This window comes from Columba livia, chromosome 2 (assembly GCF_036013475.1).
Source record: "Columba livia isolate bColLiv1 breed racing homer chromosome 2, bColLiv1.pat.W.v2, whole genome shotgun sequence".
In the NCBI taxonomy this organism is placed as follows: domain Eukaryota; kingdom Metazoa; phylum Chordata; class Aves; order Columbiformes; family Columbidae; genus Columba; species Columba livia.
The window spans coordinates 21402368-21424003 of record NC_088603.1 but is presented as its reverse complement, the minus strand read 5'-3'; the positions used below and the strand labels follow the sequence as shown (position 1 = coordinate 21424003).

General features: G+C 34.6%; 1 protein-coding gene across 1 annotated transcript in view; it reads left to right on the top strand.

The window, feature by feature from the left end:
- MALRD1 (MAM and LDL receptor class A domain containing 1) overlaps nt 1-21636 on the top strand; it is a 255324-nt gene that overhangs the window by 141455 nt on the left and 92233 nt on the right. Inside the window, exon 29 of the mRNA XM_013370091.3 lies at nt 16974-17154. Coding sequence (XP_013225545.2) covers nt 16974-17154 — 181 coding nt within the window. The remainder of the gene's footprint in view (nt 1-16973; nt 17155-21636) is intronic.

The following is a 21636-nucleotide window of genomic DNA, read 5'->3' as shown; positions in this document are numbered from 1 at the left end:
GTTCTTTTAAGGATCATAGAGCTGCTATTGAACAATTTTTACTGAAGCAACAGGCATCAAAATCAGGTCTCTTTTATACAGCAGCGGTAAAACAGAAACGTATTTTTATGAAGACAAATGACTTTTTCTAAATGATAGAAGTGTAGTCTTGAGCTCTGACCATTTTATTAAGTTTTTATATCTCTTATTCTAAATAGATAAATTTAGAAATTAAATTAACATGTCTTTAAAAGAAATAAAAATAATTAATGCAACATGCAACCTGGTGCCTGCTGGCATCTTTTAGAAAGCATATAGCACTGATCAAACCCGAAATCCCAAGACAGCATCTCATTTTCCTAATCAACAACTACTTGAAAAAAAAAAAAACGAAAAAACACCGAACATTTCCAAGAGTTCAATTTCATCTCAAAAAAGGTGGAAGATCTTTATTTTTTTCTATTTTCCTTTCTCATCTCTTTTTACAGCCCAAGGTGTCTTCCATCAAGAAAAGTATCATTTTAGTCAAACAGACTGAATTGAACAGATGTTATAACGGCAAAAATTCAGCAAGTATCAATGTAGCACTAGTGCTCATTGTAGAACATTAATTTGTTTCCAGTTTTATATTCCTTTAATGCAACTTTTATTTTTAATTCATAATTCGTTTTTAGTGTCTTGGAGATGTTCTAGTTTCTGGTAGTCTTTGATCTTTGCCAGCCTTGCAGTAACATGCTGTACTGTGATCAAAATTACTTTGATGAATCAATAAAGCGTCTTGACACAAAGAGTCTAATTTTTGTGCTTCGAGAAATCTTGTCAGTTTTGAATCCACAGTAGCTTCACAAGGAAAATGAAAAAAAAAAAAAGAAAAAAAAAATTGTGTTTCTGTGTTTGCTCTAATTTGTTTCACAAAGATGGAAGTATCTGATTCCAATTAATTTCATGCAAGGTTCATACTGGATATTTTTAATGCCTATATTTATTACTTTAATGATCTGGATGTGTATTTGTTTGTAGTTTGACCCCATAGCATAATGTAATGGTGAATTAAATGAAAGATGAAAGGCTGCTTTAAGTAGAATTGTCTTATCATTGCATGCACTGACATCCTACGTGGTAGAAAAAGCAGTTATCATTTGCAGCAGAGACTAATGGGGTCATTATAATGGGAACTTTGAAAGACTTTTGTTTCTTCCCACTGTCTTACTTACCTTTCCATGACCTGGTAACTTTGTGTTCCCAGCCCATGAGAGAGTCATTGCAGCTTAGAGATGAATTGCCTGCAGAATCATGAAAACTCCATAGTCCATTCATACGAGTTTCTTATCTATGTTTTCATACTCAAATTCTTTTGACAGGCCTTCATGTCCAGTCAGACACCTCAGGTTGTCTACTACCCTCACCACTTCCCACCTAGCCTCATTCTTTTGTAACATGTTCCTGCAAATTTTTCCAGGCCTCATCTGTAAAATTAAAAAGGCAAGAAGTTCATTTAAGGAATGTTAGTACTACTGTTAAGGTTGAAGTCTTCTTAGCAGAAGAAACCATGCTAATGTGATTTTCTGTTTGAATTAGTGAAGTAATGAGAGATTATACTGTACTACTACTAAAATCAGGAATTTAAAAGGCTGTTTGCATAAGTCCCTGGAATATATGGATGTAACTGTGTGGTCTACAGAGTATGTTTGATTTTGCCTTCAGCAAGAGCACTAAAAGGACAAAATTAACAATAAAATTGCATTTCTTACCTCCAATATATCAAAATGGTTAAGGCTCTTAATCTGTCTGTGATACTAACTTTTCTTTAGCTCTAGGAGTTTTAGGTGACATGAAAGTTTTAAAGGCTTTGTACAAATGCAAATGAAATTAATTACCTCTATTATGAGCACGGTTCTTATGGAATTAAAAGAAAAAAAAAATAAGTATTTATCTTTTAGCTGTAATGCTGGGCTCTAATGTGGACCAGGAATAACTGGTTGTGGCAAAAATATGAGGACTTTCTTAGAAGGATTGAGGTCTTGTATGCTAAAGAGAGTTGGGACAACAAAAAACCTCACAACCTACCAAATCAAAAGAAAAACCTAAAAAACCCTTGAGATGATATTAAAGAAAAAATGTGTCTTCTATCAAAATAATCATGTGGATATTTTTCAGATTTTTGTAATAAATAAAAACTATTACACCAATTTTTTTCTTAACTTTAAAACCTGTACAAGTGAAAAAAAAGTTCTTATGATGGAAAACATTCTAGGGCGAATTTTGTTGAATAGCAGTCATTAAATAAAAACACAGTAATATTATAAACTAGTTTTAGTTCTACTAGTCATACTATCATGAAAACAATTTAAAGCGTGGAGAACAAAAGGGTGTAAATAACCTTATTTTTTCCCATTGTAATGCTAGGGGAAATTTGATATCACAGGTGGCATTTTGCAGTTAATAATTATGAACAACTTGGAGGTTGATTACTCTTCTTGCTTAAATGTGAGACAGCTGTTGTGGAAAGGTCATAGGAAACCACAGTGGAAACTTATGCAATTGTACAATACCATAATACTATTTATTTTATATAGCTAGCTTCTCAATTAGTTTATTGAGATGTCACGTAGTTCAAATTCTTTGAGCCCACCAATCAGATGGCTAGAAATCATAAGGTGACACATATAGGATGTCATTGCTATAGAAAGTTGTCAGACTTCATCTTAAAATCACCCTTTCCATGCAAACATGATAAAGTATGTTCTTCCAAAAATCCCTTTACATTCTGTTATTTTCCATAATTTTATCACTCAGTGGTTACATTTTTCCTCTGATTTGCCTTTTTTAATGTTGCAATGGTTCCTTAGTTCACACAAAGAGATTTCTATTCTTCTGGTAGTTAGCTCTCTGTTTATTTGCTGTAGGGAATAAACCCATTTAGAAAACACAGATAGAACTTCTGCATTATCTGCAGCATCTAGAGAAAAAACTGAACAAGTGGAAACAGGGAATCGAGGTTATCACAACTAGTGAAACTGGTAACCAGAAGTGGATTATGTAACAGATTATGTAACAATGGCTGCACTGGGAAGAAAGGGAAGGAGGGCCAAGGGATTTTCATTGGAAAAAAAAAAAAAAAAACAAAGATAAAAACATATCACTAAATTTCCTTTTCCACCTTAGTTCTATTTGTGTTTGTTTGACAGGTTGAAAGTTGTTATGAAGTTTCATTTACATATTTGAAGTGTGGCTGATGCATGTTTTCATACCTATCATTTTGCCTTTATGTAGGCAAATCATTTCTATATTAGCACAGGAAAGACATATTAGGAAAAGCTTGCTCCATTTTCTCCAGTATGTAGATTTCTTTTTCAATAAACATGTTAAGATTTAAGAATCTGCTATTAAATTGTAATTTGTCCCAACGTGGATGGAATTCCTGTTACTTAAAGTCATAGATGCCTCCTGTGTAGCCACTGCAGCAGTCACTCTAGCCTCTCTGTTGATGATGGGGTTTTACTCATTATGTCAAAGGGAGTTTGTGGTATGATTTATCTCAGCCTAAAGTAAGCATCTATAAGAGGAAAGGTGGATATTACTTTCCATATAGCTTCCTGTAGACATGCAACTGTATATACTAATATTTGATAAACAATATTGGGTACATTCAGAAATGTAATTGGATAAATATTTGAATTTTGCATATATATTTGAATTTTGGATATTTCTGTAAATATTTTTAATACCTATGTAGATATTTCCTATCTATGCTGTCAATGCAAGCACCACAATCTGTTTGCAAACTTTCATCTTCTACATCCCTACCATGGTATAGATATTTATAATTTTATATGTCCTTGATCATAACATAGTAGAAAATATGTTTCATAACTACAGATTAAAAATTTAAATCAGATATCTGATTCCTTGGCATTCTCTAAGGAATAAATAGTTGTATCCATCAGATATTAGAGTTTTCCTCTTAAAGATGTCTCTGCTCAGGATCAATTCAGTGAAGCTTAAGAATACTTAATCGAGCTTTGACTATATAAAGAGCTTATTATTTTTTTCAGCCTTAGTGTTTTGATTCCCCTGAGCCTGTCCAGTTCATCTAATATCCCAGAGCATCTGTTCTACATATCTACAAACCCCAAGTAACAATCCAACTGAAAAGAATATTCTAACAGAATACAAATAAATTATGAAAGTGTCACTAAGAAAGAAGTACAGTTTTATACCAGTGAACATCCCACTACATCAAAGTAGGGATGAAATCTGACTAACACTGATCAATCTCTTATGTGTCCAAAAAAGCATAAGATACTCTTTGAAAATTAGTAGGGAACATTCATGTCAATTCTGTCCTGCAGACTTGTCACTTCAAAGAAGTGACCAATGAAATATTTAATAAAACCTCAAAAATTTCAGTGCCATTGTACAAGAATTAAGAATTACCATTGCTAATATTAAGAATTCTTTCTAGTCTTATTATTTTACTGTACTGCCATAAAATAATCTTACTTAAAAAACAAAACAAACATGTTCAGTTTACAGCAGATATATGAACTTTTTTCCCTTTTTAAAGTTTTTTATTTTTGCTTTATTTCAGCAGAATTCCTGTAAAGATGTGTTTTCCTACTCCTTACAATCAGTTTCATATACAGAATCAAGGTGATATTAGAGGAGAATTGCTGAATTGAAATACTGATTAAAACAAACAAAATCTCTGAAAGATTCCAGATGTTTTGTTCAGCTGAATTGGCTTTGCTTTGGGGCTTTTATTTTTCAAGGCAGCTGTAACCCTAATGCTTTAATTCTTCATGAACAAATCTTCATATTTTGAAGAGCTGAGTTGGCTTTCACGCAGATTGATTCCATGGTTTCCTTTTCATTGAAATGATTTAGCAAACACTGTGACACCTTGAACAGAAAAATGCTTCTGACCTTAGTCACAAACTGTCGAAGTTTCACAGAAGAAAATTAGTCCCACCAGCTCAAATTCTGCCTGCCTGTTGTGTCACTCAAACAGTACTCTCATCCATGTGACTGTTAAAGTAAGGTGCACCACTTCCAAGCATACCTTTGCCCAGGAGTGCACCACACATGGTGATAAATCGTTCCAAGATAAGACCAGTCAATACATAAGCGAAGTTTGGTCCTGCTGCCAGAAAAATTTGAAATTACAGATCAAGTGAATATTGAATAAGTATCCATACTGGTAGATACTTATCTGAGTTGAGCAATTTGTCAATTTAGTTTCTATTAAACAGCAATTCAGCATGAGAAGATCTAGACCAGATGAATTTCTTTCGTTTTTAGTACGTACTTCCTGTTTCATTGGCCACAGAGAAAGCCGACAAAGTAACTTTTTTTATGCAGCTCAGCAATACTTTTAATCCTAGCTGAGAGTTTTAGTCAACATTCAGTAGGGGCCATGAAAGTGCCAAACAACTCTGCACCATCAGACTTACTTCAGACAGTGTGTATAAATAGATGGGTACAGGCATACATGAAAAGAAAGGTGCTTCACCACACACCTAAAAGACATCTTAGACAAATACACATTGGCGGTATCTGATGTGATCTGTGGTCCTAAGATGTGAGTTTTGCCCATGTCCCAGTTTCACCATGGCTGATTGCATGTACAGACTTCCCAAGGCACTCAGGAAGCTGTGCCCAGCCAACTCTCTCCCTATTGAGTACTCTGAAGTCAGGGTGAAACATGGATGTCACCACCGGTTGAAGACTTATTAGGGGCACATACCTCCTATTTGGACAACAATTTTGTATTTGTTGTCTCATTCCATAACCAACTGATAAAGAAGAATGTTAATGGGGGAAAGATATGTAGAAGATGAGTCAAAGAGTTAAAGCTGCGTAATAAAAGGCTGAAATTTTATATGTGATTATGTCTCACATTTTCAAATATGGTATTCTGAGTATTCTCTGTAAGAGGAAAAACATGACAGGTTTGAGGTTCTACCATTTCTGTATATGTCTTTTTATTATCTTGATTCATAAGCTGTTTTTTTGCATCCCATACTGTATATGTTCTGCATTTGTTTAGGTAGTCAGTGTAAGTAAAGGTTTGACCTTTGTCTTGTAATCCAGGTAATCTACTATTGCACAATGATTATCACACTGTGGAGGGTTGTAACAGTTGTCCAGAGTCTTCCTAGAGCTTTTGTAGTTGTGACTTCTTTTTCAAGCTTCAATTTTCCTGAGAATTATTATTACTCAACTCTAAGATGTGGACAATCTGAGGAGACCTTTAAAACACAATTAAAACATAGGTGTGACAAGGTTTGAGTCAAAATGTAAGTAAGCTGCTTGAAATGCTAATGGTCTTAAAAAATGGCTTCGATGCTTATTCTTAATCAGCATTTGAACCAAAAGAAAAAAAATGAAAACCAAGCAATAATAATTGTATCCCTTAAGCTACCTGAAAAACAAAACTAAAAGAAGGTAGATTATACTAGGAAATGACGAAGAAATGTTTACATCAGAGGAGAAAGGAGAGCTGGGAAGGTTAGGAAATGAAGACAGGATGAAGTAGTACAACGTGGATAATGAATCCTCTTTGACAAAGTGGAACTGTTTTATTTCTCTGTTTTACTTGGTAATGATAATGCGCATGATGAAGATGTATTTTAAGAGCCTTTGGACAGGATAATCAAAGTTTTAGGAAGGTGACACAGAATAATTAAAAGAAAATCAATACATTATTCTTGCATTCCCAGTATACATTTCTTTTCCAAAGTAAGAGTTTTCAATGCATAACTTCATTGTCATAACTTGAAATGCCTACCTGCTTCAAACAAAATCATGTATCCAAATGAATTATCAGTTGTTTTTTGTCGAAGTGTTTTTGAAACTGGCTTTTCTCAACTCAGTATTTACAGCAATTAAGAAACAAGAGCCTAACATTTAGCTCCTAGAAATGTTGCAAGTGCTGTCACTCATGACAGGGTGAGCTGTTAATGCCTTCTGATGCTCTAAAGGAATTCAATATGAAATTTCAGAATTCCAAAATTGGTCCATTTAAAAAAAAGGAATTTCATCAGTAGCATAAATTCATTTATCAAATTTGTTCATGTCCCTTGCTGAAATGCATATTTCTTTATTACAGTGATATTAATTTTGGAAGTGAAAACTGGAGAAAAGATATTTCGGAGAGTGAAAATCATCTTAATACTTTCCACAAAGGAGGAAATGAAAGGGATGGATGGGTAGATGGATGGGCTTTGTCATTAGCTGTTATTATGAAAATCTGCTGAGACTAATACATGCGGACTGTTTAATAGAAGCCTTGAAGACTGAAATATCAGTGGTTCATCTTGTTGTTTTCCTTCTTTCTATAATGCACTGTGAAAATGCAGTTATGTGATCTTGTATGTTATCCTTACAAGTGAAGTCAATTTTTCATGCATTTTGCTCAGATCAAATGATTTCTTAAAGATACCATTTGATCATCTTGATGTTTCTTTTTCAAGTGTTTTTATAGAAGGCAGAGACATACCAAACAGCATTTCTGGTTCCTTTCAAAATAGAACTCTGAAACATTAGAGAGAAACTTATTTTTAATGTATTCTCTTCAGTACTGAGAATGATGAATGTTCATTGAAGTCACTGGAACTTGAGTAAGCTCATCACTTTCAGCAGCATATCCCGAAAGTAAAACTCATCCTCTTGCATTACTCATCATTTACATTTTCCTATCTTTTGGTCTTTGGGGAATACTACTCTGTAGATTGTTGCAGTTCTGTTATCTGCCTTTTGTTATCTGCATCCCTCAGCATCCCTTAGCTTAGTGACGGAAAGTGTAAATTTCGAGTTTAAAATCTCTCCCTACACTGAAATTGTTTCTGTTTGTCTATCTCAGAGCTGTTCTAGGCGGACTTAATAATTTTTGAATCGTATATTTAATGCAGAGCTTCAACATTCAGATAATTAGCAGTAATTTTCTAAAGGCAACAGTAATCTTAACCACAAGTGTCTGTGGGTCACGTAATAGGAGAGACAGATCTTCAAAGCAGTAGCTAAGGGCAGAGTAGTAAATAACTACCGGTGCACCCAAATTTTCCTACATGATTAACAACATGTAAAAATGTTTTATTTGGTTTGTTTGCATACACCTACCAACATGACACTTGCCATACAGAGTATGTGTCTTTCCCTACAATTAAGTAGTTTGCCAAGGCTGAATTATTGTAATTAGTGCTGCTATAAAGTGCCACTGAACTTCTTGTATTGAGTTGTTGTCAGCCTGGTGACTGTGTGCCAGAGGACATACATGTTCATTCATAACTCATATCTTCATGACCGAAAAGAAGAAAAAAAGGAAAAAAGAGAAGAGGAAAGAAAATTGAACATAGAATCCAAATCTTGTATGAACAAATATTAACTTGAGTTCATTCTTTGATTCACGTAAATAATTTCAATAATTTGATACTATAGGTTGTGAAGAAACTTCTTCACATCAAGGATGACATAACACTGGAACAGGCTGCCCAGGGGGGTTGTGGAGTCTCCTCCTCTAGAGACATTCAAAACCCTCCTGGACACATTCCTGTGTAACCTCATCTAGGTGTTCCTGCTCCGGTGGGGTGATTGGACTAGGTGATCTTTTGAGGTCCCTTCCAATCCCTAACATTCTGTGATTCTGTGATTTATCTGATGTAGAGCTTTTTTTGCTTGAATGACACATAAGGTCAAACTCTGTACATTTAAGTTACTGTTTTCAAATAATCTAAGCAATATTCTTTTAGGAAGTTAGGTTTTAAGAGGAAATCAGTGAGAAATGAAAAAAAAAGAGATAGAATCTGTTATATGCTTAGAAAATAATTTTAGGTAAAGAAGACACAATAACTCACATCTTTTCCTTTAAGATAAGAGATTCTGCTATACAGCATCAATCTTCAGTTTTATTGCATTTTAATGTGTTGCGGGTTTTTTGTTTGTTTTGTTTATTTGGGGGCACTGGGAAGGTGGTTTTTGTTTTATTTTTAGCTATGTCTGACAGACTTAGTCCTAGGAAGAGATACTCTCTGTTCTGTGATTTGGAGAAATACAGCTTCATAGGAGAGGTCTTCAAAATACGGTAAAATGAGGAAAATGGGATTTTTCTTCCTTTCACCTCCTGTTTCTTTTATGCACATGTAAAAGCACAGGACTGCCCTCTACTCTGTATTGAACAAAAGGGGTAGGGAAGGAACATACCTCATCATGGGATACTCCATCTTTAAACTGTTTGTTCAGCCTTCAAAAGGCTTTAATGATTATACTACACCAAGAAAAGTAAAACTTCATTAAAACCAGTTTTATTTATTAACTTCATTTGCATCTCATGAAAATATTCTTGATTCTAAAACAAGTAGTAGCATGAAAAGTAAACTGCCCTCCTGAAATACTCTCGTAAAACAGAGGGATTACCATGCATCAAAAGCTAGAGAAATTAGCAGTGATAGTTAAAGTCACATTATGTTCATTCCATATTATGCTTCTGCACTTTGCATAACACATATCTTGTTTTGAAAATTTGGGATGGTAATAGCTTGCCAGGAAGATACTGTTTTCAAAGGAATCTGAAAGGATAGGAGAAAAGCTTTTTCCTAACATTTAAAAAAATATGTAAAAAGAGCTTGACTTCTCTCAAAAGTCTGAAGGGTGCTGCAGAAAGAGAAGCCTTTTGATACAGTAAATCGTGAAATTCTATTTATGGTATTGATAAAAAACAGATCATGTTTTTTGATGAATCATTTGAAAATATTCTGTCTATGGTTAAAAAGCCTTCAAGTATATTTGGTTTGAAGAGTCCAGGAATATTTAGCAAATGTTTTTATTGCCTCCATCCATTTGGTTAGCTTCATTTCCTGTGGCTCTGCTGAAATAAATATCAGATGCAAATGAATCAGTGAAATATTTTGAACCCAGCTAGGAAGATGAATAGAAGGAGAGGTGCAGATCAAGAACAAAATCTGTGTTTCGTTGCTGTTTCACTGCAGACGTAACGAGGCAGATTGTATCATAGCGGAACTTTTATAATTGCATCTGGAACACTTAGTGTATTCTTCTGACAGAGAGTGCATTCATAAGAAGTTTCTTTGCAATATCTTGTAACGGGAAATGACATACTCCTCTTGCATGCTTTGGATTAAGTTCCTAACATTGTTCTGACTGTTGTAGAAATGTAGCCTTAAGAACAGTGGTGGTCTCTGCCACATAGGAAAAATATTAAACCCAGCCACAAAATGAAAGGAATTCTAAGGCAGAAAGAAATCCTTCCCTGTCCTTCATTCTTAGTATCCCCTGGTGAATTAATGAGGATATTGAACCCCGTAAGATATACTTTCTCCCTGAAGTTCTCAGAAGAGAGATTATAAACACTTTAGATCGTTCTTCAGATGAAGACAAGCATGAATAAGATTCTGAATTGCAATGTAATGAAATCATTAAGAAATAATTCCCCTCAGACTACCAGAAGGTATATAAAAATCCTCTGAATAAGAACAGAATTTTCTAATATGGCTAGACATAGACATATAGATCTAACCAGGTTATATTCCTCTTAGAGAAAATTCTGACATTTTCTGAAAGGGTTTATCGCCTAGCATGATGGGGCAGTGAGAAACCATGACCCATTGCTACGAGTCAATGGAAAAACATGCCTTTTACTGTCAAGTTTTCCTTAATAGTGGCTTATCACCTCAGCTTGCCCTTCACCTATGTTAACCCATAGAGGGCAGTGACATACAATCAATAACAACTTTTTAGTGCCTTAAACGAAAACACTCTCTTTCACATCTGTTTTTAGTTGTCTCAGTGTGTGTTTTTGGGAAGAAATGAAATTTTGTTAGCTGACGTGTCAATAACATTGGACTTTCAGATTTTGTCAGGTTGAGTTTAGGGGATAGTGGACCCCATGCAGTGAAGAAATAAGTCCAAAGTGACAAGTGACAAACACAATAAGCGGGTGTTCTTCTATTGTATCCCATGATCCTCTTGTCCTCTAAAGCATATGGATATTACCAAAAAATAATCCTCTTTAATTATTTTTTTCTGCAACAAGATTAGGTGACTATTAAGGCTATTGAGACTTTTGGGTTCCTCCCTTCCCATTGTTCCAGGATGGAACAAACAAACTTACTGCAATCTGGACCTATGATGTGGACACTTGATAAATCAGACTCTATTTCTTTCTTTTATGCTATAGGTATAGATACATGTTACCAAGTTAACTTGTTTGATATCAAAATAACTTTTTGTGTGTCAAGAGGTATAACTGGGCAGCATGACTCTTGGTTTTTTTTTTGATCCACAGAAGCACTTGCACTATGGTGGCTGCTGTGATAGTACTTGCACAGTGAATCTTCCGCCTGCTCTTGTGACAACATTCTGTACCTCTTTTCCCTTTATTAATAGGAAGTTCTAGTGGTTCCCTGTTTATTTGAGTAAGGAAAATATCCGACTTCCCAAGAAAAATAATTATAATACTTGGAGTTTTTATTGATACTTTAGTGCTGTACTGTTGCCTCCAAAATACTCATTATTTAAGTGCTAATTATTAGGTATTGTAATTGAAATATTGACATGTATGTGCACATACAAAGACAGGCTTTTGAAAGGACACACTGGTTCACTGGGTTTTCAAAGGAGCTATGAAATGCTGTTGATAGTGACTGGGAGTCACCGAAGTACATCCATATCTATACTGTTTGAAAGAATTTTATTCTAGATCTAACTTGCAAATACTTTATCCCAGAAGAGGGATGGGGCTCAGAAGGAAACATGGATTTGTACATTTTAATAAGTAATAAATGGACAATGAATTCCTGTATCAAGAGTTAGACCAGCAAGGAAATAACTTCTTGACAAAGAATAAAAGATAAAGCTGGGACTATGGTATAAAAGACACTTCAAAATAGTTTGGTTTGACATTACAGGTAGAATTCAGCTAGAGGAGGTAAAATGAGTTCAGAAAGAGTCAAAATACTTAAAAGAATGGGCTGTGCAGGTCAAAAAAAAGTTAGATGAAGGCTTTATCAGCCCTCAACCTATCAGATTATAAGAACTACTGAATTTTAACTTATAATGTTCTTTGAGATGTTAACAGGAAAAGTTTCAAAATATTAACATAAACTGCATAAGGATTCAGAAAGATTTCAGCAATAATAAAATTACAAGCTTGAGTGGCATGCAGGTTGTGGGGCTGTTCACAGAAGTCATAAAAGAAAACGTAAGAAAGATTAAATTACTCTAGCCACATTTCCCCTCAACTGAGGGTGACATCCACAGAAAGATATTTAAGATATAGCATGAGATTTTAGCCTGAATAGAAAAAAAAATCTGGTGGTTGTCATGTGTTAGTAGTGATGTGTCGTTGTTAGTGTTTTGCTGTCAAATGAGATATCTTGCTAAAAAAATATATTTTGATGAAGTTTTTAGGGCAAAAATATTGTGCATTCTGTCTCAGTGAGATCTGAGACTCTCTCTTCTCCCCGCTTTCAAAGACTTGAATATATATAGTAAATAAAAATTATTGTAAAGTCTCATAGTTCAGGATTCAGAACTGAAATTTAACCTTTTGTTTGGAAAGATAAGGTTATTTTTCCCTCCACATACAGTGTTTTCTGGATGCTAGTTTTTCATGTTACTTTGGAATACCCTCTTTGGCTGAGGATGGTCTATCACTCTGCTGGAGTAGAAATGCAGGCAATATGAGGATGCAAATCCCAAACTAGATGATTACATGGTTTTAGGAATGTAAGGGAGAGTGTGAGGTGAACAAATACGAACTGGAAGGAAGGCCAAGGCAAATGTAATGAGACATGAGGAAGATAATAATGTGGCTTGGATACAAAGGTGTTGGTATGATACGAAGAGAGAGACTGGAATTACATGCAAGCAAGTGTAGCAAAGAAGAAAATGTGGAGCCTAGGGTATGATGCTTACAGTGTAGAAGAGGGCTGAAACCTGAGATGTGGATGAGTGGCAGCAAAACAGATTACAGTTTTGCTTGGTTTTGTTTTGGTTTGTTTGGTGTTTTGGTTTTGGTTCTGGTTTGGTTCATGTGTTTGAGATTTTTTCTGCTTTTGTTCATTTGGGTTGGGTCTTTTGTTTGTTGTGTTGTGTTTGTTAGTTTTTTGGTTTGGGTTGGGGTTTTTGTGAAAGAACCACATGTAGCTAGACTCCAGCAGGTTAACAGGAAAATGGGATTTCTGCTCTGACCAACAATCAGCATGATCAACCCCCCCCCCCCCCCCCTCACACAGGCAGTACTATCCGTCAAAGCAACAGATCTTAACCATCTTTTATCAGTCTGTTGGAGCATAGAATTAGATTGGGCCTTTTGCCACCAGGCCTGGTTGAAGCACAATCTAGACACTCGATATATGTCAGTAGAACAGCCTCATAAAAACTGAAAGGTGTCAATGTGGTGTCCAGCCTCCTCTACATTGAGACACATTTGTTCTGATTGTCATATCTCTCTTTTGCATATCTCTGTCTTACATTAATAAATGTATATCATCTGAAAAAGATGAAAGGATTTTTGGAAGAAATGGGCAGGTTAAAGTGCAAACTGTTTTTTTCCCTTCCTCAGGACATATTTATGTTTATTTTAGAAGCAAACACATTCCAAAGATATGAAAGGAATGCCAGGGCACCAGCCAGATTAAATGGTTGGGGAGTGCAGAAAACAAAACAATAATTTATGACATGGAATCTGCAAAGCTTACAAATAATGATCCTCTCATGCCAAGAATGTATCCGGCAGACGTGTATAGCTTAGAGTTCTTAGTCAAGGCAGCTCCACTGTCTGGACCTGAGGAGAGGAGGAGAGCCAAGCTTCCTGCTTGTCTCTCCCGTTCCCACCTCTTCCTCAGCTGTTTCATGCAGACAATGTACAAGGCTTGTGTTTTTCAAGGGACTTTTCACTGTGGATTAGAGCAGTGTTCATGCAGCTATGCAGAGGATGAGCTTGCTTTTCATTTTGTTATGTAGAGCTGTAGCTGAGCCTTTCATGCTTTATGAAGTACTGCTGTTGTATAGGAACTGCTAATGTTGAACCTAGACAGGAAAGGAAACATCTCTCTCTTCTATGTTTTATTCATGTACTCATATTCAAGAACTTTTGAAATGCAAGGAGATGGCCATTTCTCTTGTAAAAATTCTTTCTGGCAAAAGGTTTTCTACATACACTACAAAGTGTCTCACTGTGGAAAAAAATAGCACTGTTCCTGTAACTGTATAAACACTTGATATTTTATGTTTATGGTTTATGTTTACAAATTGATTGCTACAATATTTTATGTGGATACCTCTAAACAAATATGTGATCAGTGTTACTTGTTACTCACAGCATCCTTTACTCAAAAATCAACATGATAAACAGAAGTTTTAACAAAAAAAAAAGTAATAAAATATACTGTGAAATCAATCAGAATCAGGTTAACAGTAAAAGTAAAGCTCATATTCTGGCCAACTGTGCTACATCTAACATTTTCAGATTTTAAATAAATACTTGTATCTTTATATTTTAAGAAGTTCCACTGACTATCATAAATACAAAATTAAACACATGTAATTTTTTTATAGGTTTAGGACTTGATTTTGGCATAGATTTAAGTTTTGAATTTTTCTTGCTTGAATGCACAAAAGTAAAGGAATTTCCTTATCATTTAGTATTATTATTATCAGCTTAATTATAAGTCTCTTAATTTCACCACTAATATCACTGAAATACTTTGAAAAGATTAATCAGTACTTTCTTATAAATAATGTTTGGAAAACTTTCCTGTTCCAAAGAGTTCTCAAGGGCAGACAGAAGAGGTTCCAGAGTAAATAAATGGATTAAGGGTTAAAAATTGCTTCTCTTCTAAGTTTTGTTTTGTATTCCATGTTGGAGACCTTAAAGCCAAATGTAACTCATCATAACCATCCCTTTTATTCGTGTAATGGATAGATGAAAAATGTTTCCAGACTAAACAAATTACCCCAATAATACATGATACTTTTTTGGAGGTTATTGAAAAATATCAGAATCAATGGAATAGATGTTGTTGAGTTACTCAAATAAAGATAAATTCTTGACCACGTATTTGATGAAAAAGAGTAATATGAATAAAGTTAAATTAGATTTGAAAAACTGTTTTACCACTGTTAAAATCAGCTTCAGTTACTGTATCTACTCATTTTATCTCAGTGTTAATAAAGAGTCCTCTATGCTGTGCTTCCAGGTCGAAATTTAACTGGAATTTTTAGAAAGCATTAATTCTATGCCAGTTCCCCTCAACTGTATTGATTATAGGCCTGAAAGGGTTGTGACCTACCCTATAAATGAATGGATCTCAGATGTGATGGCACATAAGTTGAGTCAGAAGTCTCACTGGGAGAAATAAGTCAGGAAAATCATCACCAGTTGTCATTGACTGTGGAATTAGTGGTGCAAAGCACCAACAAGGTCCTGTTACAGTATCTTCTCTTTAAGGGAGTGTTTCATTGGCTTTAAACCAATGAGACACAACTGAAGACACAATGTCTAAACTTACCTCTGGAGGTGCTTGTGTTTTCAGTCATTGTGGCTGATAAAAGGGCTACTGTCACTGCTACTCCAAGATGATTAGTAGTGTGCAGCAATGGAGTTGTTCAGCTGAGTATCTGTGACTTTACATGCAGTTATGGAGACACTTCCCTGTGTTTTCTTTCCTATTCAGCCATTTAAAGTAACATTGCCATTGTTTTCAACTAACTTCTTTACAGTTAGAAATTATTTTCCAGAACAATGTCACGAAGTCACACCTCAATATCTCTATGTTTTGGTAGGTCTGAGGACCTCCTTCTAAAAGACATCAACAATTCTGTGAATTCCCTAGTTCAGGAATAACTAATAGAACATTTTTGTACATGCTTGTCTGCCCTTTCCTACTCAGAATACAGTATCTAAAGCACCAACCTTCATTTTCTTATCATAAATATGCATAAGACAATCTTATTAACATAAATCTGATCTAACAGGTTCACCATGTATAAAAAAATGTAATTAGTTTGCTTCCCTGCCTGTTATTGCTGTTGTCTCTATTTTCCTCAGATTTTGGTTGTTCGTGTAATACTTCCTTAGAAGCTTTGTTGTGCAGCACATTTAGCTGTTTGATGCATTGCATGGTGTTTTTATTAACCCTAGCTGGAGTCCTAATGGACTTGCTGAGTAAAGACTAGCAAAAAATGTCTTATTTACAATTTGGATTATTATTTACACAATCATAAAAATAAACTGGGACATATACAAAATTTTTGCAAGTAAGTACTTTCTGTACTTTCTGTACTTTTATGTACTTTCTGTACTTTCTATGTGTCTTCTATTCACAGCAATTGAAACTGGTGTATCTGCATTCTAACACTACTATTAAAAGGTGAAGCAAGTTGCTGCTGATTTGCCAGTTACATTATATGATTAGATATTTAAAGAAAATCTTTAAAATTTATTAGCTTATTTGAAAGTCAGAATGCTCTTATTTATAATACCTTCAAATAAATTAAATTGGACATATGATTATCTTATATTTGTTAGGTTTTTTTCTGCCTTGTCACTAACATTGTCACAACTTTTTAAAGATTTTGCTCATTGGATGCTCTAATTTTAAAATGGTAGACTAAATTGAATAATATATTCTAAACGAAAAGAGCAAATCTCGTTATTATATAAAATCAAATTCAACTCCACCAATATGGACTATTTTGGAGTTCAATTTTGCACATAGTAATTTCATACCAAGACTCCATTTACTATTGATGTTTATGTGATTTGTATGATAACCATCTCATTTCACTGTTTTTCTTTTTATCCTGGCAAAGCATATCTTTACCATTTCTCAACAAAACAGAAAGGTTGTCTTCCAATCTTCTCTCTTGTTTCATTTTGTGTTTGGATTGTTTTTGTTTTGCTTGGTTTTGTGTTTTTGTTTTTCCCAAAATTGGTATTTGATAATCCATATATATATTTCGTTCAAATTCAGACTGATGCTGGAATTGTGAAAATATGGGGTGAATCAGGAAGTCATGGTGACAAGTGGAATAAAGTCGAGTTACACTTGGGGAAACTGAGGAATTTTGAAGTTGTCTTTGAAGGCATTCGTACCAGAGACCTTAGAGGAGGAGCAGCAATAGATGACATAGAGTTCAACAACTGCACTACAAGTAAGTTCAAAAGGAAGTTTCTAGAGGGATGCTAAAGCAGATGTAAGATATTCTTTCTTGTTTTAAAATACGTCATTGGTTTAATGTTTTTATCACGATGTCACTGTTCATAAAATCAGTTATGAATACAGTATTCACTCAACTTCAATAACATTTTCTAATCATACAGAAAGTCTTGTATTAGTGCAGTGTTCTCACACTAAATTATTCCAGATAAATCCAAGAAATGCCAGAGTTTTTGTTTCATTAATTTATTTGGTTTTGAGTAAGAATTTTCCTTCTTTGATTCATTGAGAAATTATTGAGTCTCTTATGTTGTATATTATCATTTTATATAAATTATTTCAGATTATACCAAGTGAAGCCTGTGATCTCCCTATTTTATCATATAGACCCGTGCCATAAAAATGAGTTGAGATTGCAAATGAACTTTGTCACTATTATTTTTCTCAGTTCAGTTCAAGTTTTAAGGCCAGCAAAGTAAAGAAAAGCTTTGACTCCTTCACAGATTAGTCAATTCATTTAATTCAACTTTTTGTGGACACAGCCTAAAAGAGGAACAGAGTTTGCCTTCTTTTTTTTTAATAGAACTTTGAAATACACAATTGAAGGCTTATATTCCATACAAATACATATTTTTTAAAGACTGAATTAGAACAGTTGGAAACCCAGGATTCTGGCCATTTATAGAGCTGTCACTTGTATCGTGGATGTTTTTGCACTGTAATAAGGTACAGTCTTTATATAATCAGGAAATGGCTCGCTTACAGCTTACAGCACATCTGGTAACATATGCTAGGCACAGCAGAGTTTTCATTAAAGTTTAGGTGCATGTATTCTATAGAAATGGGTTCATACTTATCTCTTTGTTCTTCATCAGGATCAGGACCCTATCATATATTTAGTTTTTAACAATATGTATGTGCACATGCACCAGTGCATGTCTGGAAAAAAAAAAGGCAACAATTGCAAAAAACCCTTCCCCCCTGCTTCGTTCTTTCTGAATCTGCAGTGATATTTGAGCTCAAACTAAAGTCAAGAGGGAATCATTGCCTTGTCTTTAGCACCTTTCACATCAGCTCCATGCATTATTTTTTTCCTTCTACTCCACAAGTAGAGATCTGCCTGCTTAATTTTCCTGAGGCTTTTGGTATGCTGACCTTCCTGTTGGTATGATGACATGAAGGAGCCTGGTCTGCCCTTTTTCATTCTTGTTGTTATTGATTCTTTACTTTTGTAGAACAAACAAACAAAGTACATTTTGCCAGATTCTCAAAAATAACATTTCCCATGTGACCCAAGCCTAGGGCATTCAGGATAGAGAAAGCATGTCATGTCTAAATTGTTTCTTTCACAGAGCAGATTCACAGTTTTTATTGTGTCTGTTATAACAAAGCTAAAAGGCAGCAAACACAATTTTACTGTGGCCAAACACAAGGAGAAGAGTAGCGCACAAACCAGAAGGGGGTCAGGGGTTTCTTCTCAGTAAAATAACTTGGTTCATGTACTGTGTTTATAGCTGCAGAATTACTGAGCTAGACACACGGTCAGGGTCCTCTGGGGTAACTGAAGGCCACATCTGTATTTTCCACTGAGAATTATTAAATTAAACTAAAATCTTATATAATATTATGGATATGCTAGCCAAGGTAATTACATAAGCAGAGGAATAGACCATGCACAGAAAAAAACTATAAGATAATTGAAAATAATTAACACTTGAATAACAGGTTTAAAATAAACAGAAAGGAATGGAAATGAGAAAGCCTTTAAGTGCCTTGGGAAAAAAAATTGAATGTTTAGCTGCTTCTCAGTAGATGGCATGTAGTGATGGGGTAGAATGTTAGAGCAATTCTGAGTCCTTTAGATATTTTGGGATAGTCTCCTCCTCACAGACTCTTTTTGGAAGCTGCTGAATGGTGTACCTGGATCATGGTTTACAGTCAACACAATAAAATAATTTCCTCTTTGCAGCAGTAATGTACTCAAGCAGAGAAAGTGAAGAGGGAAGATGGAGGTAGTCTGTGTGGGGACTTTGGACACAGGAATATTAGAACTGCTTTTATGCAGTATGTTAATGTTCAATGGTTACCACATAATTTGATAAATCCAAATACTGACTTTGTGTACATATGTTTTTCTTCAGCTTGCTTTCATACACTGTGTTATAGAAAGAAACTGCACATACCATAACAGAATCTTAATGGAGATAGATTACGTCTTCTGATTTCTTTGTTCTTCACTTGCATATAATAGTTGTGATTTACATATCTCACGTTACATGGGTATTTTCAACTAACAAAGGAGAATCTCTTCAGTATCTCCTTTTGAAAATTAATTAGTTAAAAGCTTCTATATTGGTAGAATACTACAGATAACTTTATTTATTATGATTTGAGCTTCTGAGACCCTATTCTGCAAGGTTCATTTCCCTCAGCTCTCATTAATTTCTCTGAAAGTGAAGACTGAGAAGTAACTGTGGCTTTACTGGAAATGTAAGTGGACTTGGAAATGTTGTCAGAGATAGAAAAAAAGATTATGGCAAAGGCTCTTATCAGTTGGTTGTGAGAGGGTAAGTTATGTTTTGATAGCAAACATAATTTAAATACCAAATCTGTTATCTTATTATTTTGCAACTTTAATTGAAAAATGTGAAAAATTGTGGAGTCACATCCCAGCAAGAGAAAGATTGCTCTTAATATTAAATTAATTTATTTATTAATTGATTACTTTTTTTTTTCCCCCCACATTCTTGTGGGTTACCTGTTTGGAAACAAACTTCACAAGCTTTTCTTCTCATGTTTAAGGTAAATAGGTTACACACTCAATCATATTTGAAGTGGTATTTCATTTTTAAAAAAAAACAAAATCAAAATGCCATGGCACTCCTATTAATAGGAAATTGATTTGCCAAATTGAGGTGAACAGAAATTTTCTTTAAAAAATAGTAAAGTTTGCTTTGCCTGCTGGTAAACTTTTTCTTTCCCTTTCTCCTCATACATTTGTATTCCTCCTTCCCTACTGTTTATGGCAAATAGTGTAGGTGAAGATACTGAAACCCTTTGAAAAACTTTGCTTCCATGCTCCCATAAACAAGAAGCTTTGAAAGTCTCAGCAGAGAAATACTTTCTCATTAGAATTCCATCTAGCTTTGTAGATCAGGGAGAAAACAACTAAAATGTCCTAGTGTTTCAGTGAGTAGGCCAACTTTTTATTTTTAAAATAAACCAGTGTTTTCTTTGAATCCCAAGCTATGTATCATGCAAAGCTTTACATTCAGTGGAGAATTTAGTTCCTTCTGCTCAGACACTTGAGAAAAGTTCAAACTCTTGTAACAGAAATATTCAGTACAAACCTGGCCCTGAAGTGAAAGTAAAGGGAATTCAGGCAGAGAAAGCTGATTTAGTCACTCAAGATGTGAATTTGCATTCAGCCAGAATGGATGTTCAGTTACCTGGGGTTTTTGATTTTTTTTTTATTCTTTTTTTCATCTCTCTTCAAAATGTTTTAATATTTTATGATTTTTTTTTCACCTGTTTTTATAAAAAGTCAGTGTCAGAATATTCTGATATAGGACACTGGGATTACATCACCTGGCTAAAACTTCTCAGTAGATGAAATTAGTGGTAAAATTCTTATTGGTTAGTGTAATGTTTGTATTTTGCCTTTGGAAGGCAATTATTATTTGATTTGAGCTGCCAGTTTATAAATTGCTGATATCCATCGAATCTGCTTCATCGTAGAGGAAGAAATCTCATTTTGAGAAATCTAGTAGTTTTTGGTAGTTGTAGTTTAATTTTTGTTACATACATTAACATGAATGTGCTTTATCCTTTTTGGGTGAAAATCTTACTGAACTCAGATCTAATTACATACAGAAGAGGGTACAGATGACATACAGTTTGGTTCTAGGTAAGAAATAATCTCTCTTCTGGAAACGTGGAAGACAGCCACGGCTGCCTTCCATGAGACATCCCAAACGCCGTTGTACAAAGGACTCCGCAGGGAAGGACATGTGCTCAGGAGGGATGCGAAGGAAATACAGGCTCTCTCAACCCATCATACAGGCTCCCAGAGTTACACTGGAGGAAGACCTGAATTCCTGCACAAGTCATGTTATGCACAGGGTTATTGCTTAAACAGCATTGCAAAAATTCTATAGCCTGAATTCAAGGAATGAATATTGTATTTTACAGTCTTATTTGGGAAGATTAAAAGAATGGAAAGAAGATAAATATGGCATCAGTTTGAAAATCACAATATTCTCTAAATTTTTAGTCACTGTCCAGAAGTCATTTACACAACTCTAATACTCCAGGATTGCTATTTCTATTTGGGATTACATAAAAAATGCACAAGAGCTGAACCAAAAGATATTTTCTCCATTTGCAGCTCTCAGATTGTTATTAGGAAAACACTTGAGGTCATTTACCACAGATTTTGAACATGAGAAGAAAGTTTTAGATGTTACCTCATTTTCAG